Source organism: Geotrypetes seraphini, chromosome 6 (genome assembly GCF_902459505.1).
Source record: "Geotrypetes seraphini chromosome 6, aGeoSer1.1, whole genome shotgun sequence".
NCBI classification, from domain to species: Eukaryota; Metazoa; Chordata; class Amphibia; order Gymnophiona; family Dermophiidae; genus Geotrypetes; species Geotrypetes seraphini.
In genome coordinates this window covers 183671037-183698486 of record NC_047089.1, presented here as the reverse complement: position 1 = coordinate 183698486, position 27450 = coordinate 183671037, and the positions used below count along the sequence as shown (strand labels likewise).

The following is a 27450-nucleotide window of genomic DNA, read 5'->3' as shown; positions in this document are numbered from 1 at the left end:
TTCTATGAATGGTATATGTTTTTCTGCTAATTTACAGGGGTATATTTTTGCTGTTATTCTAGTATTCTGTAGGAATGGAAGATCATACAGATAGAATTATTTCTCAAATAGATAACTTTTCTTTATATAATTATGTAAATGACCAAATGGTGTGCATTTTTAGCTTGAAGAGTGTCAGAGGGCTAGGCCTAAAACTATTCAGAAAGTGGCAATATTCAGCCACCATCTGGAAAAATGTATTGATATTGGTGGACCATATAAACAGTCTATGCCACAATTCATATACTGTACTGTGTTTCTTTGTATTGTTGAACATTTTATTTCTTATTTTATTGCATCTTGTTCAAATAAAGCTTTTACCAAGATCATCAGTTCCACAGTTTTTTGTTTTTTTGCTTCGCTTCTGGTTTTGTGGAACTCTCTTGGTGGACCTTTTTTGTCATGGCACAGTGAATATCTGCTAGTGAAGCCTATAGACAAAATCAGGGGGCAGTGTCTTTAGAATGCATTGTTACAAGTTTCTGAGGCTATCCAGAGGTTTGCCCTCCCCCTTAAAAAACAAAACAAAACACTTTTTAGGAGTTTTTGTACTTCAGTGTGGCTGTTTTCAGTCGCAGCAGCCATCTTGGATTTCTCAATTTTGTTATTAAAGCCTCCATCTGCCTCAAAACACTTAGGTTTTGATTTAAAAATATTATTTAAGGACTCCTTGGACCTTAATACCCCTTTATCATACCAGATTTGCTCTGGATGGCCGGCTGAGGAGCCTATGTGTGTTAAGTGCTATGGGACACATGAGTGGGGGCAGAAGCCTCAGGCTTAGCACCCCCTTGGATGTCCCTAGATCTGGGGAGCTGCAGAGGATTGTGTCTGTGGGGAGTAAAGCACCTCCAGGACCCCAGGGTAGCAGTTTGAGGAAATGCAGAGGTGCAGACGCCACAGAGCCCAAGAGAAGGAAACTGGACTCTTCCACGGGGGTCTCAGTGCTACCTCGGCAGAGGTTCACCCCTGACTTTGTGAATATCATCTGGTAGGCCTATTTAAACTCACCAGTTTCGCTGTGGCTGCAAGGAGACATGACAGAGGTAGCGCAAGAAAGTCTGCTCATGTTCCCCTCAGAACAGAGTCCTGTTCAAGAGGACAAAGTCCAGTCAGATATGGATTCTATACCTTTGCTGTCTCAGAGTGCAGTTTCCCTGATGGGTAATGCAGGATCCCAAATAGGGTCTACTGGCCAGGAGGTGGTAGTACCCTGGATCAGGTAGATGACCAGTCTGTCTGCCACCTGTTTAAGTCCATGTGATGCTGGAAATCATTAAACTGCTTGCGAGAATTAAATCTAAAACCCCTGACAAAATGTCAAACACACAGTGTTCGGTCATAAGCAGTGTGAAGTTTCTGCCCACATCCCTGGCATTGTGACATTAATATATTAGAACACTGGTATGCTCCTGAAATGTCCTTTAAGGTGGTCAAGACCATGACAAGGCTATATTCTTGGGCTCAGGAATATCAGCAGCTGTTTGCACAGCTGAAAGTGGATTCTTTGGTAGCCCAGGTGACTAAATGCACCTCTCTCTCAAGCAAGAGAGGATTAGTTTTGAAGGATGCATAGGATTGCAGAGTGGATGTGATTCTGAAAAGACTGCTTGAGGCATTGGCTTTAGGCATTAAGGTTGCAGTAGCGGCCTCATTTGTGGCTCATGCCTGCCATGCCAGATTGCGGAGGAACCCCCTGTGGATGATGATGCTCCTACCCAGTTTATTCAAGAAGCTCAAAGAGCCTTCCAAAGCATTGTACAACACTGGGGTCGGCCAACATTTGACTTGATGGCCAAAGCAACCAACAAGAAAGGGGTTTGCTTCTTCAACTAAGATGCAAGCCTGGAAGCACTGGCTTAGATGCATTAATTCAGCTGTGGCCAGAAAGGGAACTGTTATGTGTTTCCTCCATAGTCCATGATAGGTTGAGTGATCTGTAGGCTAGACCACCCAGGAAGCATAATTTTACTAGCCCCAGATTGGCCGCATAAGCCTTGGTCTACAGATTTAGTCCATCTCCAGAGAGACAAGAGTCTCAAGTTGCCAGTACACCCAGAACTTCTGTCTTAGGGACCAGTTCTTCTAGAAGATCCAGATCGCTTTGGTCTTATGGCTTGGCTCTTGAGAGCAAGGCAATAGAGCACAGAGGATACTCTTGAGATGGTTATTACCACCCTCTTTAGAGCCAAAAAGCCATCAACGGTCTCTGCTTACGCTAAGGCCTGGAAGATGTTTCAGCTCTTGTGTGGTAAACAAAATAATGTAGATCATCTGAGGGCACTGATTTCAGTGATCCTAGTTTTTCTCCAAGCTCGGCTCAAAAAAGGTCTGCAGGTCATCTCCTTCAAGGTTCAAGTAGCATGTCTCTCTTGTTTTAGGGCCTGTTCAAACAAGGTATCCCTGGCTTCTCATCCAGATATAGCCTGGTTCTTGAAGGATGCTCTTTATGTTTGCCAGTATGACAGCCCTTTCCAGCCTGGAACCTCAACATTGTCTTACAAGGCTTGACTAAGGCTCTGTATGAGTCTTTGCAGGAATCGTCATTGGACCTAACTGTTAAGACAGTTTTCTTAGTTGCTATCATGTGTGCACCAAAAGTGTCAAGAATTGCATGTGCTTTCCAGCAGCGAACTGCTCCTTAGATTCACAGGAGTTTCCATATGCATGGTGCCATCCCGGTGATCGTCGGGGGTGGAGAGATGGGAGGGGTCTTCCAGGGAGGAGGGATTGGGCATCCCTCCTGCCTCATTCATTCGGGGGGGGGGGGGGGGGGGGGGAACTGGCAGCTGTGGCTACTAAACTTATCGCAGCAGGGTCTACAATAACCCGATTGTCTAACTGGCATCTATAACATAGATGTCGGTTACAGAATCAGGTTTATTTTAGGCAGCGTTAGGCCCAATTCTATATAGGCCGCCTGTCGGCTTCTGAGACTGGGTGTCTTATACAGAATCCAGGCTAAAAAGTACTAGGATATGTAGAACTCCATAAATGTTTTTGTGGGGAGATATTTTCCTCTCAGAAATTGTTGTTATATGTATGTAGTTAAATTGGTTATTAATAGTTTCCTATACTTGTTACAGAGCAGAACAGATCACAACTGTGTTTTTCTTGGAATTTTCCCTTGGCCTCTGTTCTAATGTTCATCTTATAGGGGCTATCGCCTGCTTTAGTACAAACTGAAGGGGGCAGCACAGTGCACTGAATAAGGAGGAGTTGAAAACTGTGATTGATACCTTCTGCACAGCTTACAGGTTCAGATTGAATACCCATCTGTCCAGAATGACACACCTATTTACAAGAAAAAATATTGAAGTAAGAACCTAATCTTTTTTTTACTCTCACTGACCCAAACTAAAAGTGATTCAGTATTTCACTGCATCCTCACTCACCCTGGTCCTTCAGCTCTGATCACATCAGGCTCTTGACCAGCATCTTGGGCCACCCCAAGAGCAGCTATGCTTTATAGATGGTGTAATTTATACCCATCACTATGTTTGTGCTGTGATTTATAGCCATCCTAGGGTTGGTGTAATTCATACCGATCATAACATTGTAGTGTTCAGTGATTTATGCCTAACATTGCTAGTTTTCTTAATTTTTTGAAGGCTGATGGGCTAAATGTTTTTCCCATCCCACTTCCCACATGCTGGCTCTGTCGCTTCCTCACTGGGAGAGTGGAATCTGCAATTCCAAAGGTAACCACATTTCCAAATCTCTGTTCTATTGTGTTGTTGGTGCCCTTCCACCCTTCTTACATCCCACTGCTTCTGTCTCTTTCTTGTAAGTACTTGTATTTCATCCTTAGTATATCCATATTTATAAAAGAAATAATGTTGAGAGCAAGCAAGCCAAAGAAATTTCACAGTGAGGAGGAACGTAACCGCACTTCCTAATAGAAGCAAAGAAAGCCTAAATGCTTCAAACACTCATTTTGGGCATGGTCCAGGCAGTGCTGCAGGACAATATATGGGGTTGGATTGCATTATAATGGAGGTGTCACAGAACAGTGTATGGGGCTTTATGATCTCATAGTAGGTTGTAATTGAGAGTGCTATAAGCAATGTATGGGGCTGGTTAATTTTACAGTGGTGTGACATAAGGAATACTGTAGGAGGGTTGTATGGATTGTTTTGCTCACAGTACACCAGGATTGAACTCATTTTTAGGGTAGATTAGGTAGGAACATGCCATGCCCCTCTTGAAATCACTACATTGGCTTCCTATTCAGTTGCATCAAGTTCAAATGTGCCTGTCTTATTTTTTAAAATATTTTATGGGCAATTAGACGACTCAGTTGTACCATTACCTTTAGGTCTGCCACAACAAAGTGGCCATAGATCGTCTACTGCTTATAAGCTATCTTTTCCATTGTTTAAAGGTGTTCAGTCCAGTCTTCTGTTCTTGCTCTTTTCTATTTACTACTCTATGGAATGAATTACTCATCAGTCTGTAGTCATGCACTACCCATCAAATTTTTTAAAAAAGATTAACGACTTTCTTGTTTTCTGCTAAGATATAGCAGAATTAGAAAAGGTACAGGGAAAAGCAATGAAAATTATAAAAGAAATGGGACAACTTCCCTATAAGGAAAGGCTAAAGCAGCTAGGGCTCTTCAGATTGGAGAAGATGGCTCAGGGGTGATATGATAAGAGTACCATAAAATACTGAATGGAATGGAAAGGGTAGATGTGAATGGCTTGTTCACTCTTTCCGAATATACTAGGACTAGGGGGCATGCAATGAAGCAACTAAGTAGTAGATTTAAAACAAACCAGAGAAAATATTTCTTCACACAACATGTAGTTAAACTCTAGAATTTGTCCTGGAAAACGTGGTGAAATCAGTTAGCTTAGTGGGGTTTAAAAAAGGTTTGGATAATTTCCTAAAAAAGAAGTCCATAGGCCATTATTGAGATGACTTGAGGAAATCCACTGCTTATTCCTAGGATAAGCAGCAGAAAATCTGTTTTACTACTTGGGATCTAGCTAGGTACTTGGAACCTGGGTTGGCCACTGTTGGAAACAGGATACTGGGCTTGAAGGACCTTCGGTCTGTCTCAGAATGGCAATTCTTATGTTCTTAATCTTTTTTTAATAGTATAATTCATACAAAATTTTAAATTAATATTCTGTGCAAAGTCTTAGGGCTCCTTTTATCAAGCCGCGCTAGCGGGGTTAACGCGCAAGACTTTTCATCATGCATTAACCCCCCGCGCTGGCCTAAAAACTACCACCTGCTCAAGAGAAGGCGGTAGGGCTAACGCGGCTGGCAGTTTAGCACGCGGTATTAACGTGCGTTAAACCGCTAGCGTGCCTTTGTAAAAGGAGCCCTTAATGTAAACCACATCAAGCCCGCTTTTACAGAGATAGTGTGATATATAAAACAAAGGATTAGATTAGATATCAGTCTCTGATTCACTAGTGGTGGTTTAACTGTATACTTGCATTGTGCTAAAAAGAGCTTTCTTCCTGCTGGAGGGCAATGGATAGGACTGGGTGACCTCACTGTTAAGGTGTAGCAAAAGATACTACAGCGCAGGGCAGTGTGTGGGGGGTGGGAGCCAGACAATTGATAGGATGCGAGTAACCAGAGCTTCACCTTAACTGTTCAAGGTCTGGCTCTCAGGCAACCCTCAAGGGGAGGAATGTCGGCATAAGCCTAACCCCCTGCTAAGCCAGAGTGACTGGAGAGACTGAAGATGGCCAGAGAAACTGGAAGTGATCAGATACAAAGTGTTTTTTAATGGTTCTCTTATCTTTAGTTAACAGCCTTTATTTTTGTTTTTTACTGCCTTTCAATCTTGTCCAGTATTAATATGGCCGAATTTTGTCACACTGATATCAGTGCAATAGATGGGGGAGGAAAGAGGAAGGGGCAGTCTTATACTCCTTCCTACACTAATTCCTTCTCTTACACTCTGTAGCCCCTTCAATTCCTCTCCTCCCCCATCCTCCCCTTCAATTCCTATCTTCCCCCACTCTTTAGGCTGCTCTCCTCATAACGCCTTCAATTTCCTCAACCACTTTAATTACTCTCAATTTCCTTTAGCTCAGGGGTCTCAAAGTCCCTCCTTGAGGGCTGCAATCCAGTTGGGTTTTCAGTATTTCCCCAATGAATATGCATGAGATCTATGTGTATGCACTGCTTTCAATGCATATTCATTGGGGAAATCCTGAAATCCCGACAGGATTGCGGCCCTCAAGGAGGGACTTTGAGATCCCTGCTTTAGCTCATCCTGTCACACTTCCTTTTGCTCATCTACTCAGTCATGCTTCCTTTACCACCCCCAATCCCTTACTCTCTTCCTTTTGTCCACCCCACCCGCAATTAACTCGTGCTCCCTTTCACTATTCCCTCTAAGCCAGACATGGGCAACTCTGGTCCTCGAGGGCCGGAATCCAATCGGGTTTTCAGGATTTCACCAATGAATATGCATTGAAAGCAATGTATGCAAATAGATCTCATTCATAGTCATTGGGAAAATCCTGAAAACTCAATTGGATTCCGGCCCTTGAGGACCAGAGTTGCCCATGTCTGCTCTAAGCTAAGCAGGAGTCCAACTGCACTGCTGCAAGGGAGGGGGGGAAGCAGTGCTTCAATATTGTATTTTTAATCACTAGGAACGGGCAGGTTCTCAGTTCCAGTCCCTCATTATTGAAAATATGATAGTGAAACAACATTCGCCACTGGCAGGGCTATAGGTGGAGGATTTCCACTCAGCTTAGAGAGAACAATACTCCCCTTACCCCTGCAATCCCCTTTTTTCTTTTTGCTACTGCTGTACTTGTTTACATTCCTCTAATGAACATATGGTTTATAATTTATCCAACTATACCATGTTTTGTATGTCCTCACAGGATGCCATTGCCAAAGGCGTGACCAAGTTATGTCATCTGCTGCCTTCAAAAATTTCTGGGATGTGTCAATGTATAACGGAAAAGTATACAGTCATATTAATGGATACAATCCTGAGTAAAATTGGGGCTCAGTACATCTGTGGCCTCATTTTCCTTTGTGCCACAGAAGACAACTATGCACCTGGTATGACCTAATCACATGCAAGAGAGCTTATTGCAGGTTCTAGATTAGCATCTTAGCTTGGTTGTTGCTGGGGGGTGTTTCCTATGCACAGGGTGGTCCCTACATATTTTCTGCTACTTCTCCTGTGCATATGTAGTCTTGCTTTTGGTTGAATGTTTTCTCGTGCAGGTGGGACGTCCTGGCTAAACACTGGTTGATTTTTCACACTGGCTTGTATTAAGTGTATCATATACTGGTTGCTATTATATTTCAGACACACCTATGGTACCAGTCCCTGGTAAAGATATCAAATGCGAGACCTGTCTTACCATTACAGCTCAGGCGAAGGCATCAATCAATGAAAACAGTTCTATGATAGAAACAGAGGCAGTCCTGCACAATATTTGCAACACCTACCATCTTGACTTTCCCAAGGTAACAATGCTTTACCATAGACTGGCTATGCCAGTGCTGAACAGAGCAATCCCAAATTAAAGATACAGAAGAGTGCTGGAAAAGGGTGCTTAGTCCAAATAGGGAAATACAAAGGATGGGTGATGCGTATTTTAAATCGCCTGTCTACAAAATATACCCAAAGCATGTTGCAAGAAATATTACACAATTCAAAGGCATAATGCAACATAGACCAAAGCCCCAAATGTCTGTAGTTCAATAGTAATACAAAATTTGAATGTCAGAATGTCAAAGCTTAATGTAGGGAACTCCAAACTTAGCCAGTATTTTAAATATTAAACAAAGGGACCTCAGATTCCTAAAGGATATGGCTTCCTGAAGCACTGGTCCTGTTCCAGGAGAGAAAACCCACAATGGGGATAAAACTCTCCGACTTAAGAAAAAACTCAGGCTGTGCATTAAGACTTAAAACATTAAGGAGCCCCTGCATTAAGGCATGAAATCATCAGGAGGTAAGTTATCAAAAAACCCAGGGATAGCAACATTTTCAAACAGCATCATAAATTTCAGCTGCCAGTAAATGCTAAAAATTTTTCAACTTCGCTTTACTGCATATCTTATCGCTGTCCCATATAATGCAGGGTGCCACTTCTTGGCCACAGGCTAACAAGGTAAATGCAGAAGGCAGCAGACAGTCCCAGCTTCCTTGACCTTTGGTTATGGGTTTGTGTCATTTCAGTGCCAGAAGTTCATGCAGCAGTATCAGTCAGACCTCCTTATATTGCTGAAGAAGAACTGGGATAACCACACTACCTGCCAGGTACATGTATGCACTGAATTTGCATCTATCCTTGGCATGTATAACACTCTCCATTCTCATTCTGAGGTCAGGCATGAACAGATTGGCTTATCCAATCAGCCATCCTTCCCCCCAGTGATTTTTTTTATTATTTAAAGCTTTAAATGGAAAAACATTCACAATACATAAATATTCCAGTGTCACAACAAAGATTCCATTTTGCTTTTTCCCTCCTCTTCAATAAAGTAAGCAATTTTAAAAAGGGAACTAAAGAAACAGCTTCCTATTATGCATGTAACCAGTTCATCTATTGAATCTTTTGTCATTTTCCTAACAGGAAATAGGGGTCTGTGGAGCAGTAGCAAGCACTGCCCTGAAAGCTGGAGACTGCACACAGGGTCCAGCATACTGGTGCTCAAACATGGATGCAGCCAAGGAGTGCAAGGTAAGGCGAGAAGGGACAGAGAAGGACTATAGTATAAAAATAAACAAAACCAGACCAAGGCCCTGATTCACTAAAGTCAGTGATCATCGCTTTACCTGTTTTCACAGGTTTAGCGATGAAGCACAGTTACTTACCGTAACAGGTGTTATCCAGGGACAGCAGGCAGATATTCTCACGTATGGGTGAAGTCACCGACGGAGCCCCGGTACAGACCACTTTAAAAGTGCATCGCCACTTTAAGATCTTAGAAAGTTCATGATAGCCCAAACCGCGCATGCGCAAGTGCCTTCCCGCCTGACGTAGGGTGCGCAGTCCCTCAGTTAAGATAAGCCAGCTAAGAAGCCAACCCAGGGAGGCGGGTGGGTTGTGAGACTATCTGCCTGCTGTCCCTGGATAACACATGTTACGCTAAGTAACTGTGCTTTATTCCAGGACAAGCAGGCAGCATAGTCTCACGTATGGGTGACCTCCAAGCTAACAGAAATGGGATGGTGGGAGAGTTGGCCTTAAGAAAAGAAATTTTTAGAATACAGATTGGCCAAAGTGCCCACCAGACAATAGTAGGAAGTGAAGGTATGAACTGAGGACCAGATGACAGCTGTACAGAGTTCCTCAATAGGAGTAGATCTGAGGAAAGCCACAGAAGCTGCCATAGCTCTAATTTGGGGACTGTGACACGACTCTTCAGTGCCAGTCCAGTCTGAGCATAGCAGGCAGCCCAGCCAGTGGGAAATCATTCTGTTAGAAACAGGATGCCCCAACTTATTAGGATCAAAAGAGATGAACAGTATTATGATAAGTAATAATCTTATGTGAAATTAATATAATAAAGGGAGGGAAAAGGGTTCATAATTAAATAATAATTAATAAAATTACAATATATATGTTATATAAATTCATAAGAAGAATAATATAAAATATGGTTTATATAAAGTACATTATAGAAAATTCAAGTGTATTGTTAAGACAATTGTATGAAAATTTAATAACACTTGTTGGTATATGAAAAAATCAATAAAAACTTAAAAATAAAAGAAAACTATGTATTTTCAAAAAAAAAAAAAAAGAAACAGGATGCCCCAACTTATTAGGATCAAAAGAGATGAACAGTTGGAGAGATATTAGATGAGGCTTTGTTCAGTCAATGTAATAGGCCAAAGCTCGTTTACAGTCCAAAGTATGTAAAGCGATTACTCCAGCATGAGAATGAGGCTTAGGGAAAAACAGTGGTAAACAATGGACTGATTAAGATGGAATTCAGTGACAACTTGTGGAAGAAACTTTAGACGTTTACGCAGAACCACCGTGCCATGATGAAAAACAATGAAGGATGGATTTGCTACTAATGCTTATAACTCATTGATCCTCCTGGCAGAGGTGAGAGCAATAAGGAAGACCACTTTCCAGGGAAGAAACTTAAGATGAGCTGTGGCCATCAGTTCAAATGGAGACTTCATCAAACTGGAAAGGACCACATTAAGGTCCCAGACGACAGGTGGAGGCTTGAGAGGTTTCACATTGAAAAGTCCTGTTATGAATATGGAGACCAAAGGATGAGCAGGAAGAGGTTTTCCCTTGACTGGCATGTGAAAAGCTGTAATAGTGCTGAGATGGACTCTGACAGATGTAGATTTGAGGCCAAAATCAGACAGATGAAGCAGATAATCCAACACCAAATCTACTGATAATGAAGTTGGATCATGATGATGAAGACGACACCAGGAAGAGAACCCAGTCCACTTTTGATGAACATAGCTGAGTGGCTGGTTTCCTGGATGCATCAAGAATTTACCGAATAGGCTGAGAAAGAGACAAGTGAGATGGATTCAGCCTGAGAGAAACCAAGTGGTCAGGTGTAGCGATTGCAGGTTGGATGTAGAAGTGATTCCTGATTCTGAGTAAGCCGAGTAGGAAAAACTGGAAAAGATATGGGCTCCCTGGAGCTGAACTGAAGTAGAAAGGAGAACCCATATTGCCGGGGCCACCTTAGAGCAAAGAGAGTCATGGTGGCTGATTCTCTGTTGAGCTTGAACAGAGTTCTCAACATGAGAGGAATTGGAGGGAATGCTTATACAAACAGACCCGTCCAATCCAGGAGAAAGGCATCTGCTTCCAGACGGAAAGGAGAGTAAAGGCTGGAGCAAAAACTGGGGCAACCGGTGATTGTGAGGAGCGGCAAACAAGTCTACTTGAGGAGAGCCCCATTGAACAAAGATGGACTGGAGAATTGCAGAGTTGAGAGTCCATTCATGAAGCTGAAGAAATCTTCTGAGGTTGTGTACTAGGGAATTCTCCCCTTCAATGTAGACAGCTTTCAAGAATAGATTGTGAGCTGTCGCCCAAGTCCAGATTTTTTTTTTTTTTAGGGCCTCCTGACACAACAGGAGAGAGCCCGTGCCTCCTTGCTCGGTTATCTGTGTGAAGGAGAAGGACTTGAGGGCAGAGTAGATGATGGAAGGCCTTGAGGACATAAAAACATTGTTCTGAGTTCCAGGAAATTGATGTGAAATTTCCGCTCCCTGGTGGTCCAAAAACCCTGAGTCTTAAGAGCATCCATGTGAGCCCCCCAGGCATAAGGAGATGTGTCCGTCGTGATGACCTTGTGAAGAGGGGGGCAAGTGAAAAAAGGGGACCTCTGGATAGATTGGAAGAGGTTATCTAGCATTAAAGCGACTGCAGAAGAAATGATGTCACATATAAATGTTGTGAGAGACCAGCCGTCGCTTGAGACCACTTGAGAAGGGTGAAGATGCAGCCTTGCCAATGGTGTTACATGGACAGTTGAGGCTATGTGGCCTAGAAGAATCATCATGTCTCTGGTAGAGATGGATTGAAGAGGAAGCAATTGCTGACACAGACGGATGAGAGCCTAAAGGCGATCTGGAGGAAGAAACGCTCTCATGAGAGTGGTGTCTAGGACTGTCCCAATGAACAGCAGACGTTGAGTAGGAGAGATGTGATTTGGGGAAGTTGAGTTAGAATCCTAGTGACTGAAGAAAAGAAAATGGTCTGAGATGTGACTTGGACCATGTCCAGAAATGAGACAGCTTACATAAACAAGTTTCCGAGTAAGGAAAGACTTGAAGGCCCTGAGATTGGCGAGATGCGGCCACTAAACTCAGGCACTTCATGAAGACTCTGGGAGAAGATGCCAGGCCGAAAGGAAGTACTTTGTACTGGTAATGACACCAATTAAATTTAAAAGTACTTCTTGGAAGCCAGATAGATTGGGATATGAGTGTAGGCTTCCGTGGAATCTAGACAGCAGAGCCAGTCGTTCCAATAGAGAGAAGAGGAGAAAGTAGGGCGAGGAAGAGCATCCTGAATGTCTCCTTAACTAGAAATAGGTTGAAAAGTATGAGAGCCAGGATGGTTCTCAGACCGTCAACTTACTTGGGTACCCAGAAGTAACGGGAGCGAAATGCCTGACCCTGCTGATTGAAAGGAGCTTCCTCGATGGGATTAAGCAGGTGAAGAGATTGAGCCTCCTGAAGAAGAAGAAGGGAGGACTGTAAAAGGTCCAAAACAGACTCGCTTGGTAGATGGGTCTGAAGGCAGGATGTGAAAATTGAGTATGTAACCCTGCCACATAATAGTGAAAATCCAGAGATCTGAGGTGATGAGCTCTCAATGATATATGAAGAACTGAAGATAGCCTTCAATGGGTTGAGGCATTAACTAGAAAGAAGGGGAGATTGATTATGCTCTGAAGAAACACGTCAAAAAAGGCTGTATTAATGTATACGGAACAGCCTATGGATTGTGTTGTTGCTGACGTGGTGGCTGTTGTGGCTTTGTCTCCTGAATTGAGACTGGAATAGATTCAAAGGTGTAAAGGGACGAGAAGGAGGAGGCTCTATGTTGGACATGACGAGAGTGTCCTATCTGGGCTCGTGGCAGAAAACATCTGAGTAGCCTTGACCATGAAAGGGCAATAATTTGTCCCCTACACAAGGTGCATTTACTAGCATGTCCTGGTGGGTAATGCCCAACTGAGACCCTCTAAGCCAGGCAAGGTGCCTCATAGCAACTGACATTGTTGCCGCACGAAAGGTGAAGCAAGTCTGGCAGCCAACTTACTCACTGGAGGTGCGACACCGCAGACAGCATATGGAGATCCACTCTCGGCATTGATGTCAGTGCGGGCTTCATTAGTACAGCCTGGTGTCGGAAAAGCAGTGGGCACCGGATTCCTGACAGCGCAGAACAGGAGCTGCTGTTGAAGTGGAGTGGAAATGCGCTGCTGAAGAAAAAAGCAGAGGAAGCAAAAATCGGCAAGTTCGAGGGTCCAACACTGTGAGAAGCAGCGATGGATGGCGGTGGCCACAAGTGCCCAAGCACAGTAACTGCCCATATTGAGAATTATCAGCGGAAGGGCCAGGAACGGTAAGACAGCCATAGAAAAAACGAATGCTAGGGCAATCTATAAAGGCCTGCCAAACCGAAGCCCACAACAAGAAAAGAAAAACAAAAAATTTATAATCTCTTGTCTTTTTTTTATTTTTTATAAATAAAACAAAAGAAGAAAATTAAAAGTATAGAAAACTGACTGAAAAGTCAGAAGCTGCGAGAGCGGGAAGGCAGCGAAATGAAAATTTTTTCAACAGCTGTTGAAAACATGATTTCTTAGCTCCGTGGAAACTAGAAAACTGAGGGACCGCACACCCTACGTCAGGCGATAAGGCACTCACGCATGCATGGTTCGGGCTATCGCAAGCTTTCTAAGATCTTAAAATGGCGATGCACTTTTAAAGTGGTCTGTACCGGGGCTCCGTCGGTGACGTCACCCATACGTGAGAATATGCTGCTTGCTTGTCCTGGGATAATCGCTGCTACCCACCCGATTCACTAAACGGCCCACTGCGAGTTTTTCCCCATTTTCCGATCCAATCCATGCAAATGAGTAAAACCCCATGCAAAATAGCCAAACGATTGATTCACTAACATTTGCTTGGCTATTTTGCATTGGGTTTTATGATCCTAAAAATAGACTACTGTAGACCTGTTGGTAACTGTGTTACCGACAGGTCTGCCGGGTTGTTGGTTTTTTTTTTTTCCATGGCACAGATATTTTGCCTCATTTAAAATTGCAAAATATCTGCCTCATTTAAAAAAAAAAATGAAAGACTCGGCTATATGAGAAAGCTTGCACAGATCCCAAGCCTACACAGACAGAGTTAAATCAGTTACTCACATTAGCAAAGATTTGGGGGATTTTGGTATAACAGCTAGTAATCCATATGGTACTACTTAAATAACACTACAGTCAGATGATGGGCCTGGTACTAGTATAAAGCACACACAAAATTATCAGTAACGCTAGTCCATCATTCACCTTCTCAAGGAAAGAGAAGGCTGCATGCATGTTATGTTTGGTGGGTGATTTGTGAACAGTTTCAGAGCAATGTCTAGCCATAATGAATTCACAATATCCCTGTCTTTACATTACATTACATTACATTAGTGATTTCTATTCCGCCATTACCTTGCGGTTCAAGGCGGATTACATTCAAACTAAAAACAGGAATTACATACAAATTAAAAGGAATAGAATAAGCGATGACATAGAATTTTTTCAGGTAATAAACATTGGATAAAGAGTTACCAAAGGGAAGTGGAGGTCTTTAGGAGGTAAGAATATGGTGAAATTATGGGTTTTAGATAACATTTGATAGATAAAAGTGTTGTTAAGAGTAAGAGATTTTTATGTAGATGTTTCAAGAGAGAGCCACATATATGGTGGCCAAGATCTATGAATAACTTTATTCACAAGGCAGTGTATTGATAAAGTCAGAACCAACTCCAAAACACCCTGGTCTTTCCTCATATTATAGGGATTCACTTTACTATATATCAGGTTATGGGCAAGCAGTGGGTGCCAACATTAAATGTTTTTAAATTCTGACCTCTTCATTGTTATGGTTTCCTTTCAGGCTGTCCTGCACTGCCAGACTCATGTTTGGAATTAGTCTTTATCGGCACAGATGAAGATAATCATTGCATCTGGGTAGCAACTCTTGTGCCATAGTCTTTAAAGCAGCTTCTCTACACATAGAAAACCATGAAAAACTTCTCCACTGCACTGCAGCTCAGAGGAAATGCTGAGCTCAAATTTTCTTTTTGACATTTTGATTCATTTCAGCATGTAAAGTGGCTTCCTGGTCTCACTGCTCCATGGACAACAGCTTAGCCAAGTGTTCTCTATTGCAATGCTCTGGGTCTAATGGCAGCCCACATCGACCCTAAATATCTTATCTTATTTAGTTCTTATAGGCCATAGAATACCTATTCATCTCACTGCAGATTACAAACTAAGAGGAACAAGGACTAAAACAGTCCTGAAAAATAACATATTGTAGATCAAGACTTTGACAACAGATGCTCCTGAAAAGTAAATGTTGTTTGTTGAACTCACTATTGAATAAGGTTATTTCAGTCTGTGTTTTTACTATCGGTTTAAGCAATAAAAACATTTAAACATAAAACAAATTACGGTAACTGCTTCCCTGAACACTAAATATTCATTCAACTGTCTTACTGAGAGAAACAATGTATTCCATATTGAGACCTTTTCCTCACACTTACTGCTGGCATGCCTCCACTACAGTTATTCTGTTTAATATCTGTACCACACAGCTCTCACTGAGTTTGAACTATCTATACCAAACATCCCACTCTACTCTTACAAGCCTGAGAGAACCATGCAATTCAAATTTACCGTAAGCTAAATGGTGTGAGAACAAACAGAATAACTGTTCAAAAGGTACCACCCACCACCAACAATACTCCAGAGAAGCCATAGGAGGAAATAAAAAACTAGAGAGGGAAGAAAGCCAGCTTGAAAAGAGTGGGGGTAGAGTCAGGATGGTGGAAGTTGACAAGATATCTGCTGTCGTTTGTTGATGGTCTTGGTTTTTGTTGCTTTTTTGTACAAACTGGCCCTTGCTTGAAAAACAGGGAAGATCTCTGGTGTATCCAATGCTGGTTAGGCCAGTAGCAATACACAGCTTAACTGCTATTTCTTCTATATAGTATTTGGAAGTGTACATAAAAGCTTTTGATTACTAAATGGAGTAAGTATGCACTTGTATACAGAAAATATATTAATGATAACAGACCCAAGACCTGCTGGTTTCACCCCAGTTCTGAAGGGAGAAAAAAAAAAGATTAGGTTCTTACCTTGATAATATCTTTTCCAGCATACTGCAGAAAGATGTCAATCACAGCTATTGAAACCTCTTCCTTCTCCCAGAAGTCTGCTACCCCCTTCAGTTCATTCCAAAGCATGCAAGAGCTTTAGAGTAAAACACAGGAAAAGGAGGGATATGGGAACTCCCCCAAACCACCATGGTTCTGATCTGCTCATAAGTTATAACAGTCAATAATGAAACTAATGTATAAATGAATGAACATTACCATTGAACAAAGATCTGTCATTATGCTTTCAGTCCAAGAGCCGACCTCTAAGTTTCTGAAGGGCGGCTGGAGCCTGGCGTCATTGTGGCCCAGGAACCTATATTTTGGATTTTCCGGATTCTGGAATATCTGTCTGGATCCTTGAAAGGTTCTCTGAGACAAACCTCCTGAGGTGTACTGGTGAAAATGTCAGGAACCTTAAAAGGAGTTCCAGTTCTGGTTTTTAGCCACTCAAGGTCTGCTCTCCGGTAACGAATTGGGACGACAATCTTGCACACTAGCCATTAGATCATCCAGGCCTTTGCCAAAACACATCTGTCCCTTGAAGGTGAGCCTGCTAAGCGAATGTATTGTTGGTTGAATCGCCTGCTCATTGTCTGATCCACAGCATGCATCTAGTAGAGATGGAATATGCAGATTCTTGCCATGACTCTAATTACATTATAAAGTATGTCAGCCACATAGTCTACCCTGCCAGCATGAGCTAAGGTAATGGCTCAGCCGCTGTCATGTCCAGGGTTTGCAGCCGTGAATGGCAGGCGCGTGCTACAAAAGAAGCAGCTGACACCGATTTAACTCCTAGGGCAAGGGCCTCAAACTGCCTCCTGAGGACTACATCCACTCAGTGGTTCTGCGTGTCCTTAAGCAAGACTCCTTCCTCACTGGATAAGGATGTGTGTTTAGTCACCTGTGGCACCAGGGAATCTTCTTTAGCAGAGCAAACATTTGCTGGAACTCTTGATCCAGAGGATACAGACTAGTCATGGTATTTGTCCCCTTGAGGGGGCATTCTGGGACCTACCAGGGTTCTGTAACCAGGATTAAGTCTGGGTGCCACAGACAGGATGTGGGCTGAGATTGGATCAATCTTGAGCTCACTAAGAGACTCAGTAATAAAGTCTGGCAGGGCCCAAGACTTGAACAGCCACCATATGGAGGGATTCTCTCCTGGGTACGGGGCTAGGACTCCATCCCGATTCTCAACATAGGAGGCCAAATCTTCCATCAGGGAGGCCTCGCTTTGAGACAGTAAGGAGAACAATACTGAACTTTTGTCCTCTGAATCCCTGTTCGATTGACAATCAGAGTCAGGGAGGAGCTCCGCTCTCATAGAAACAGCACTCTGAGGATTCTTGGAGACATGCGCCAAGGGTTGCTCTTCAGCAGACCTAAGTTGCATATTTTGGCCATGCACATACACCTGCCAGAGCAGATTAATGAACTCTGGGATAAAAGCCTTAATAGGCAACGCTTCTTCCCCTTTAGAAGGGAGAAGATGCCTCGCCTCTGCGCCAGTTTGGTCTGCTGAAGATGTACACACCATGTCTCTGTTCTGGAGCTCCTGGGGAAATTTTCACTCCCCTAACAGGCTTAAAAGCTGTATGTCATGCTCTAGAGGCCACATGGGAGCTAAACTTGAAGTTCTCGCCTCCCCACTTTGTAAAGGATGGGTGGCAGAAAAGCGCCCTTGCGCTACATGCCTTGTCGAACAAAGAAGGTATGATATAGGGGCATTAGAGTCAGAGGACACCATTCCTGGCAATTTGGAAGCAAAGCTAGTATTTTGGAGAAGTTTGCGAAAAAAAACAAAAATATCAAGAATATCCAAGTTGGCCACGTTGGTGAATTTTAGTGCTAAAAAACTGCTTAAAATCGCCTCGAGACCGACCAAAAACTTTTTTAAAAACAACAGGATTTTAGTGGAGGGTGACCAAGGCCCTAGCTGAAGAAACAGTTAAAAAACAGCTTTTGAAGATATCAACCCCCCCCCCCCCCCCCACTCCTGATTTTTTACACAGGCTGGAAAGGGTACTGCTGCCTGCTTTAGCTTCTCTCAACTGTTCTAAGAGAGGTTCTCTGCTTCCAGTCAGCCACTTCACTGGGATCTTCAGGCTGTCAGTCGGACCTCCACGGACTAACCCTCAACCCCCCCCACCCCAGACCTCTCATGAAAAAAGGGGGGGGGAAGACAAGACAAAATGCAGCTGGCACTGTGAGCGCCCCAAAGAAATGTTATTAGTGCCTCAACAGCCTGTGCTGCAACCCCTGACCAAGTCATGGGCGAGCAAACACCAGGGGAACGGACCTTGAGCTCCACTAATCTTCAGCAGGCTGGCTGAAACAGGTCCCTGAAGTAGAGAATGACACAGGGACAAATTTGTCCCCGTCCCCGCCCCATTCCTGTAAGCTTTGCTTTAACCACACAAGCCTTGAACACTTCAGATAAAACCAACAAACTATAAGGAAAATAATAAAAAATAAGTACGGGAAGGCACAAAATAAGGGTTAAAGTTTGATGCGTTGAAGAAAGAACTGAACTTAGTATTGCAGCTCCGCAAAAATTGAAGAACTGAAGGTCCTGCAAGCCAACATCGAGTGTAGACACTGCCAAAATATTTAAAGTGATTGCACTTGATAGTGTTTGTATGGGGTTCCATGAATGAATCACCCACATGTGAGAATATTAGGCCTGCTTGTCCCTCAGAGAACAAATGTTTATACTAATTCAGAAAAAAATTGAGGGAGGGGATACAAAATCCTATTGCTATCTGTTGCATAATTGAAAGACAAGTCCAGATGCACGAAATAGAGCATACTATTTAATCAATGCTTGTAAAAAAAAAAAAAATACAAAACATAATGTGGGAAGATGTACACATTCCATTCTTACAGCTGTCAAACAGTACCCAGAGACAGGGTCCACGACAAGAAGAATATAGCAAGAGCCAAGAGGAAGTGCTGCTTTTCACTCTCACCCTCCAGAAGCTCCCTACTGGCACACTGAGCAGCTCAGGAGAACTGAAAGTGCCACATAACAAGCCTCCACATTTCCAGTACATATAGGCTCACAGATCTGCCAAAGTTCTTGTGTTCTCCAGTAAGCAGGACCGGTGGGAAAGAGCCATATCCAGAAAAGCTCATTCTGCAACATTTTAACCAAGTGGCCTATGCCATCAGCTGAAGTCTTTAGTGAGAGTGGTAGTAATACACTTCCGAGACAGGCGAGCCCTGATTTCCATTCTGGCAGCACCATCTTCTCCAACCGGCCCTTTGTCTTCAATGGGAAGAGGTTAAATAAGGTTCATTTTCCCTCATGCTCCCTGCTGGTTTGTTTCATCATCTTCTCGCCTCTTCCAGATCTAGAAAAGAAAACAAAGAAAATGAAAACACTGCTTCCTAAGAAAGTTTCCAAAAAGTTACACCACCAATTTTCATTTATACGAAATCCCAGCTTGTTTTTGGGAACCATATTATTGTTACTATTGCTCCTGCATTACTCTATATTGCTCATTAAACATTGTTGGAGTGGGGGGTGAAATAAAAACCTGATTTAAGGGTTTCTGCTCACCCTTTGTGTTAGGTGCTCCATAACTAATATCAATAGCAGAAAGGACAACCTACAGCGTTCCCCTTTACCAACTCAAAAGTGTGGGAATAGCCCGCATTAGTTTTAATACAGGCTAGTTGATTATAAATATGTGGAGCAATCTCTCCCCTAGCCCCACTGCTTTCAGCATTTAAAACATGAAAGGCTAATAGACCCAATAAAAGGCATTTTCTGCATCTCTTTTGGACTTTCCAGTTTAAATTTAATAGCTGCCTATTATCTGATGCCCGATGGCCCAGTATAAAACCAGCTCGATACGGATGTAAAAATTTCCCTATGTGTGTTAAGGATATGGGAGGGTATGGATTCATATGAGAACTATCCTCTGGAGTGCAGAGCTCTTGGTACTATCCTCAAATACAATTTCATATACTCTCCTTTTTCATTAGCTCCTGCTTCCTTATTCCCCTTATTTAGAGTATTATTCCTTTGCTCACTCCTACAGTTTCAACTGATATGCCATTAACTGACTAGCTTTGTCCCTAGACTCAGGTCTGGCATAATCTATCTAACCGATGACTGATTTTGTCCAATTCTAGCATCAGCAGCTCCTTATAAGAACATAAGAATAGTCTTACTGGGTCAGACCAATGGTCCATCAAGCCCAGTAGCCCCTTCTCACAGTGGCCAATCCAACTCACTAGTACCTGGCCAAAACCAAAGGAGTAGCAATATTCCATGCTACCAATCCAGGGCAAGAAGTGGTTTCCCCCCTGTCTTTGTCAATAACAAACTATGGGCTTTTCCTCAAGGAACTTGTCCAAACCTTTCTTAAAACCAGTTATGCTATCCACTCTTACCACAACCTCTGGCAATGCATTCCAGAGCTTAACTATTCTCTGACTGAAAAAATTTCCTCCTATTGGTTTTAAAAGTATTTCCCTGTAACTTCATCGAGGGCCCCCTAGTCTTTGTAATTTTTGATGGTGTGAAAAATCAATCCACTTGTAGCCACTCTACTCCACTAAGGATTCTGCAGACCTCAATCACCTCTCCCCTCAGCCGTCTCCCTTCCAAACTGAAGAGCTCCCAACCGTTTTAGTAATTCCCCACACGAGAGGCATTCCATCCCCTCCATCATCTTGGTCACTCTTCTCCGAACCCTCTCCAGCGTCACTACATCTTTCTTGAGAACTGAACGCAATGTTCCAGATGAGGTCGCATCTCTTGCTGCTTTTTGATCCCCTCTCTTATTGTGAACCCCCTCTTGCCTACAATCACTCCTCTTCAGTTTCCCTCCTCTTCCTCTTTTGGGAGGCATAAGCTATAAGCTTCCTCCTCATTACCACCTTCAAAACCCTTTCCAAATTGCCTGTGGTGGGTGCTTTTGCTCCTTTATATCACTGAAGTGCAAATATTTTAGGAGAGCACTCACACTGTTGTGCTAGTGCTTTATTTTAAATCGCTAATAACAAGCTCCAGACTTTGTAAGCCTTATCACTACCTCTACCTGTATGGGTGCATGGTCTAACCATGTGATGTTACTAATCCCTGCCTCCCCTTCCCCAATTACTATACATGGGGTCCTTCCATACAGATAAAATCTATCCCTATTTATTTATTTTTTAATTAATTCATTTTCTATCCCGTTGTCCTCAAAGAGCTAAGAACGGCTTACAGGTTAAACATACATATTATATAGTTGACAGGTTACAATTTGACATAATTACAGAACAAGTTTACAATACAAGGTTGTATTCTAACTTGATACAAACTAGGGATCTAATACAAACAATTAGATTTTCCAGGTTACAATTTGCATAGTTATCCTTGGCAGTGCATAAGCTGGCATGAATATTCAAGTTAAAATATAAAAATCTTTGCACTTAAATGCTTGGCATACTTAAAGTGAAAAGCGTTCAATAAATGTTTTAAACTTGAACCTCTCTGGCTATTACCGCCTTTCCCCATAAAGAAGGCATTCCTAGGGTCCATTGTTAAACTTCCCTCACCAGGTGGATGCCCTCCTTAAATTCCAAAACTTTCTCTAACAAAGAAGGCTCCCCACTGGGACTTCAGAGCATAGAGACAAATCAGTGTATTTTTGACTTTCCATTGCGGCCACAATTTTGGGTCCTAATGAACTTATTAATACTGTATTTTTTTTTTTTTACTACCCTAGAAATCAATACCCTGACACCAACCCCCTTTTTCTTGCTTCCTAATTGGACACCAACAAAACTGTGGGATAATCTTTGTGCAGTAACAAAATGTTCAGCTCAGGGCTCTTAATTGCATTCCAGAATAAAACAATCTGCTTTTTGGTGAATAGCCTCCTTAAAACATAATTTGTCTCTTCATATATATGTTTAATCAACCCCTTCACAATGAGGGTGATCAACCTAAGCTCATCTCCCATTATGCCTATCTCTTATTAGTGATGAGCACCCTTTCTACCATTACTTCTCCGCAATACCATTTTCCCATTGTTTCCCTCCACACCCTCTCCCCCACACTTTCTGCCTGCCCCCTCCCTCTACAGGCCTTTAACTCAGAATTAAATACCAATCACCATCATGTTCTCCCATCTTCTGCCCTCATCTTCCAGTTGCCACATACCCATCTGCTTCCTCAAACACTATCTCAATCATTGTTTCCCCATCTGTACACTCCTTTCAGTCATATCAATTCACATTCTAATCTCCCCAGTGCTCCCTTGCCATTTTAAGCTTCAGTCCCCAGTCTAGTCTCTCACAACACTGTGCTCCTTATGATGCAATCAGTGGACTAGTCTCTTCAGAGCACTATTGCAGCCATCTGCCTCCTTTGCACACTCTCTCCCACCGTAGACTCTCCAATTTAGTTGATATTCTGGTCTCTCTCATCTGCAATGACTAATGGCAGATTCTTGTAGTCCATTGACTGAAGTTGCTTGTAGGTCTCATTAAGCATTTTAACCGTAAAGGAGGTGCTGTTGTATGATATTTCCAGCTTGAAGGGAAAAAGCTATCTATACTTGATTTTGTCCTCTCAATCTCCTGGTTGCTTCTGTGAGCTACCTTCTTGTAGTTTATGGCTCTCCCAGCTTACCCCTTCTCCCCCATCTGGGCAGCCTGAAACAATACTCTAGAAAACACATTGCAGTGTCTCCAGGTTGGTTCTGCTGTGGCCTACCGAGTCTCTATAAAACTCGCTCAATCTCTAACTTGACATCAGGAAAGGGAAACGTACAAAAACCTTAACCATGACCTTAAACTTTAAAAAGGGAAGATACGATAGCATGAGAGCCATGGTGAAACAACGGCTCAAGAAAAAAATGAACAAAGTTAAAACGGTAGATCAGGCATGGTCCCTACTGAAAAATACTATCACGGAAGCACAAAATCTCTACATTCTGCGGATTTCCAAAGAAAGGAAAACTAAAGGCAAAGGAGTAGCGGCATGGTGAATGAAGCCATAAAAGAAAAGAAGGACTCTTTTAAAAAATGGAAACGCACGAAAACAACCGAAGCTTGGAACAAACACAAAAATGATCAGAAGAAATGCCACAAGGCGGTGAGGGATGCCAAAAGGACTATGAGGCGAAAATAGCGGAAGAGGCCAAAAATTTCAAGCCCTTCTTTAGATACGTAAAAGGGAAAAAACCCACAAAAGAGGCGGTGGGGCTAGTGGACAACCAGAGAAGAAAAGGGTACATCAAGGAAGACAAACAAATTGCAGACAGACTAAATTCCTTCTTTGCGTCTGTCTTTATGAAGGAGGACACCGCAACAATATCAGAAACAGTGAAAGTGTTCAAAGGAGTAATAGAGGACAGCCTCACCACATTAGAAGTGGACTTGGACCAGATATACTACCAGATCGACAAACTTAAAAGTGACAAATCCCTTGGACCGGATGGAATTCACCCGAGAGTCTTAAAAGAACTGAAGGTTGAAATCGGAGAACTATTACAAAAACTTGCCAACTTGTCAATTAGAACTGGGCAGATACTGGACAACTGGAAGATAGCGAACGTCACGCCAATTTTCAAAAAAGGATCAAGGGGAGAACCGGGCAACCACAGACCTGTCCCTGGAAAGATGGTCGAAACACTGATTAAAGATAGCATAGTCTGGCACTTGGATACACACGACCTGATGAGAGCCAGTCAACATGGCTTCAGGAAAGGGAAATCATGTTTGACGAATTTACTTTAATTTTTTGAGACAGTGAACAAACAAATTGATAGTGGAGAACCAGTAGACATAATATACTTGGACTTCCAGAAAGCGTTCGACAAGGTTCCACATGAAAGACTTCTCAGGAAGCTACAAGGCCATGGAATAGAGGGAGATATACTGAGATGGATAGGCATATGGCTGGAGAACAGAAAGCAGAGAGTGGGCATAAATGGAAAGTTCTCAGACTGGGAGAAAGTGACTAGCGGTGTACCCCAGGGCTCGGTACTTGGGCCCATCTTATTTAATATTTTCATCAATGACCTAGAAGAAGTAACATCCAGTGAGATCATCAAGTTTGCAGACGACACAAAACTATGCCGGGCAACCAGATCGCAGAAGGATAGCGAGGAACTCCAGAGTGACTGGTGTCAGATAGAGAAATGGGCAGAGAAATGGCAGATGAAGTTTAATGTGGAAAAGTACAAAGTAATGCATTTAGGGCAGAAAGAACAAGGAGCATGAGTATAGAATGTCAGGTGCAACTCTGGGTAAGAGCGAACAAGAAAAGGACCTGGGTGTACTGATAGATAGGACCCTGAAACCGTCGGCACAATGTGCGGTGGCAGCAAAGAAAGCAAATAGAATGTTAGGCATGATAAAGAAGGGAATCACGAGTAGATCGGAGAGGGTTATAATGCCGCTTTATAGAGCAATGGTCAGACCACACTTGGAATACTGTGTCCAACATTGGTCTCCCAACCTAAAGGATATAAAACTGCTGGAGAGGGTGCAGAGACGAGCAACGAAGCTAGTAAAAGGTATGGAGAACTTGGAATACGAGGAACGACTTAGGAGACTGGGATTGTTCTCCCTTGGGAAGAGGAGACTGCGAGGGGATATGATCGAGACTTTCAAAATACTGAAAGGAATCGACAAAATAGAGCAGGAAAAAAAGTTATTTACAATGTCCAATGTGACACGGACAAGAGGACATGGACTGAAGCTGAGGGGGGACAAGTCCAGGACGAATATAAGGAAGTTCTGCTTCATGCAGCAAGTGGTGGACACCTGGAATGCTCTCCCAGAGGAGGTTATTGCGGAATCCACCGTTCTATGATTTAAAAGAAAACTAGATGCACATCTCCTTAAGAGAGGCATAGAGGGATATGGGTGACTAAAATTAAGCCAGGTGTATACCTGGCTGGGCCTCCGCGTGCGCAGATCACCGGACTTGATGGACCGAAGGTCTGATCCGGAGATGGCAGTTCTTATGTTATCTCCATTTGGTTCTCTCTCTATCATTACCTCACACAGCTTCACTATAGTTCTTGTATTCCTTTTCCTCCAGTATCTCATGGAATAGCAAATTGCATCACCTGAAATAATTCTCGAGGCCCTCCAGCTTGTTAGTGTACTCTACCTAGACAGATTCCAGTTCATCTCTACAATGCTGCAATTGATGCAGCTTCACATCCTGTACCTCCTTGACTCTTGAGGCACACCTCATTTAAGTCACTGACCATCAACTGGAGCTCCCCTTTGACACTAACAATTGTTTCTTTCAGCTCTGCAAACCATTGCTTGAGCACCCCTCAAGTTGCTGTCTGTCTCGTCTCCTCACATTCTAAATCACCACATAAGTCTGCTGTATGCTTCCTCAGCCATGTGGCTATGGCTCCCTGATTGCCTTTTTCCTTCAAGCCCATCACTCTCTCCAAATCTGAAAACTCCTTCAGGTCCTCCATCTTCATCCTGGATGCCATCACCTGACTGTGGGAGGATTTGTCCACAATGGAACCCCACTCTTAGCGGCTTAACTGCTCGATAATGGAGGCTAAGCAAATTTATTTACTATGCTGGCATCAGTTGGTGAGATCATCATAAATCCATCTTTCCATGCTTTATTGAAGCCATTACGTACATGCTCCCACACACTATGAAGCTACTGTACGCACAGCAAGACACTTCCCTAAAAGATGCAATTTACCGTGCAATATAACAGACAAGGGTGGAAAAAAATGGATGAGGATTTGTCCTAAATGACACACAATGTTTGACTGTTATTTTGGAAATAAAAACTAACAGCTCTTTGGAATTAACATAGGAAAATTAAGTCTAAAACTCACAGGGAAGGGAGAGAATGACAAGAGTAATTTTGAAGAAAGTAGCATGGCCTTTCATATATCATGAATGGGTACAGAAGAAAAAAAGTTCACCAGATATACAATACATCATCCTGTCTTCAGGTGAAAAATTCAAGGCTTTCAAGGTTGCCGCTGTGCTGGACTTCAATACTTTTTTTTTATTGGCTCTCACACCAGGACTACTCTACCAGCAACCCCAGGTCAAGATGATCTAAAAGTAGAAGAATGGGCCAGGTATGAAGGCTGAGGGGGAGAGGAGGAGCTTGAGCTCATGCTTAGCTGAACAGAGAGAATTCCTTTGTACCAGGCCTGAGGCTGCTGTTTTCAGAGTTGCTGCCTCCAACCACAATACATATCATTCACATTTGCAGGGTTTTTTCAAGCTTTAGACAAGAAAGGCCCAAAACAGGAAGGTGTTAAAGCTAATATTTTGACAGCAGCTTTATCCCCACTCCCCTTCCCTGTTAGCTGAGAAGGGCACAGTACCTGGGCTAATGCTGCTGTAGCATGAAGAATAAGCATCTCCAACTGCTGAGATCCCTTTCCCTTTCAACTACCACATTATCATCCCCAGCTCCAAACAGTCATCCATAACATAGCCCTTCCTGGTGCCAGTCAAGTCTCCACCTCCTACAAATACCTCCTTTAACAGCCAAAGGGAGGCAGGGAAGGCTGGGAAAGATGCATATCTTTATCTATCTCCTCATATTTACAGCTCAGTATCTCCTGTAGTCAAGTTTATAATGTATCAGGTTAGTTTCCTTGCTGCTTACCTGTATGTATGCTTCAGAGAGGGTGATCATCTGGGGTAAGATATCTGTTACCTGCAGGTCCTGCAATTCATACCATTTACCAGTACCCTACCAAAATCCACAAGAAAAAAAGGCACATATTATCTAAGGCAGCAAGAACTAAACACAGTGCCTTGTGCAAGGCTGCTTTATTGATAAACTGTTTACACTGAACATACTATGCAGGCTTTTAAGGGATCACAAAAGACTCCAGTCTGATAGGACTGGTTGGATGGAACTGATCTTTTATCTTACAATGTCCTACAGCTAGTTCAGACGATGGAATCGCAGCAAGAACTAAACATAGCTGTATAAAACAGGAATGCTACAGTAAGGCGTCCCTATATGTAACAGTGTCACAAAAGGATTCTCCATAAGAAAGTTTTACTGTGTTTCAGGTTTTAACATCTAATCAAGTCCAACATAAGAAAGCTTATTAAAAGCTTTCTCATAGTGATATGCTGCAATATTACATGCATCAAAATAATCTGGATTAGACAAAATGAGCTGGAAAGCAGTCACAACCCCATGCTGCCACATTGAGAGGTCATAATGCATCATTTCAACTATTCTAACTCAAATATTTTACAGATTAAGTAGTGTGATTGCTGTGTTAATCTACTTGAATGTACAGTTTAAAAGGTTCTGACCACAGAGTGTTTTAGCTCCCCAAAGCTAGCCAAAAAATATATTAAGACAGTCTGATAAAAATATCACTTTTATTCTTTTGCTGTTGTTTTTTTATTAACCTCTGTGTCGAAAGTTCTACAAAATAAAAAAGAAACAAACCAACCAAAACATTGCCTCCCAACTAGTACATAGTGGAAAGAAATGTAGCTTACATCTTATTAAAGAGAGAAAAAAAGCCTTTTTATTAAAAATATT

At 42.6% G+C, this 27450-nt stretch overlaps 2 protein-coding genes across 2 annotated transcripts in view; one reads left to right on the top strand and one right to left on the bottom strand.

The window, feature by feature from the left end:
* The window catches only part of SFTPB (surfactant protein B), a 37223-nt gene extending 22015 nt beyond the window's left edge, over window positions 1-15208 (top strand). The window contains exons 6-11 of the mRNA XM_033948938.1: window positions 3651-3740; window positions 6903-7086; window positions 7340-7500; window positions 8219-8299; window positions 8616-8723; window positions 14657-15208. Of these exons, the coding sequence (XP_033804829.1) occupies window positions 3651-3740; window positions 6903-7086; window positions 7340-7500; window positions 8219-8299; window positions 8616-8723; window positions 14657-14692 (660 nt within the window). The 3' untranslated portion in view covers window positions 14693-15208. The remainder of the gene's footprint in view (window positions 1-3650; window positions 3741-6902; window positions 7087-7339; window positions 7501-8218; window positions 8300-8615; window positions 8724-14656) is intronic.
* Window positions 15209-19230: 4022 nt separating this feature from the next.
* Window positions 19231-27450, bottom strand: part of USP39 (ubiquitin specific peptidase 39) — a 100526-nt gene continuing 92306 nt past the window's right edge. The window contains exons 12-13 of the mRNA XM_033949894.1: window positions 26548-26634; window positions 19231-19279 (exon numbers count right to left, since the gene is read on the bottom strand). Coding sequence (XP_033805785.1) covers window positions 19232-19279; window positions 26548-26634 — 135 coding nt within the window. The 3' untranslated portion in view covers window position 19231. The remainder of the gene's footprint in view (window positions 19280-26547; window positions 26635-27450) is intronic.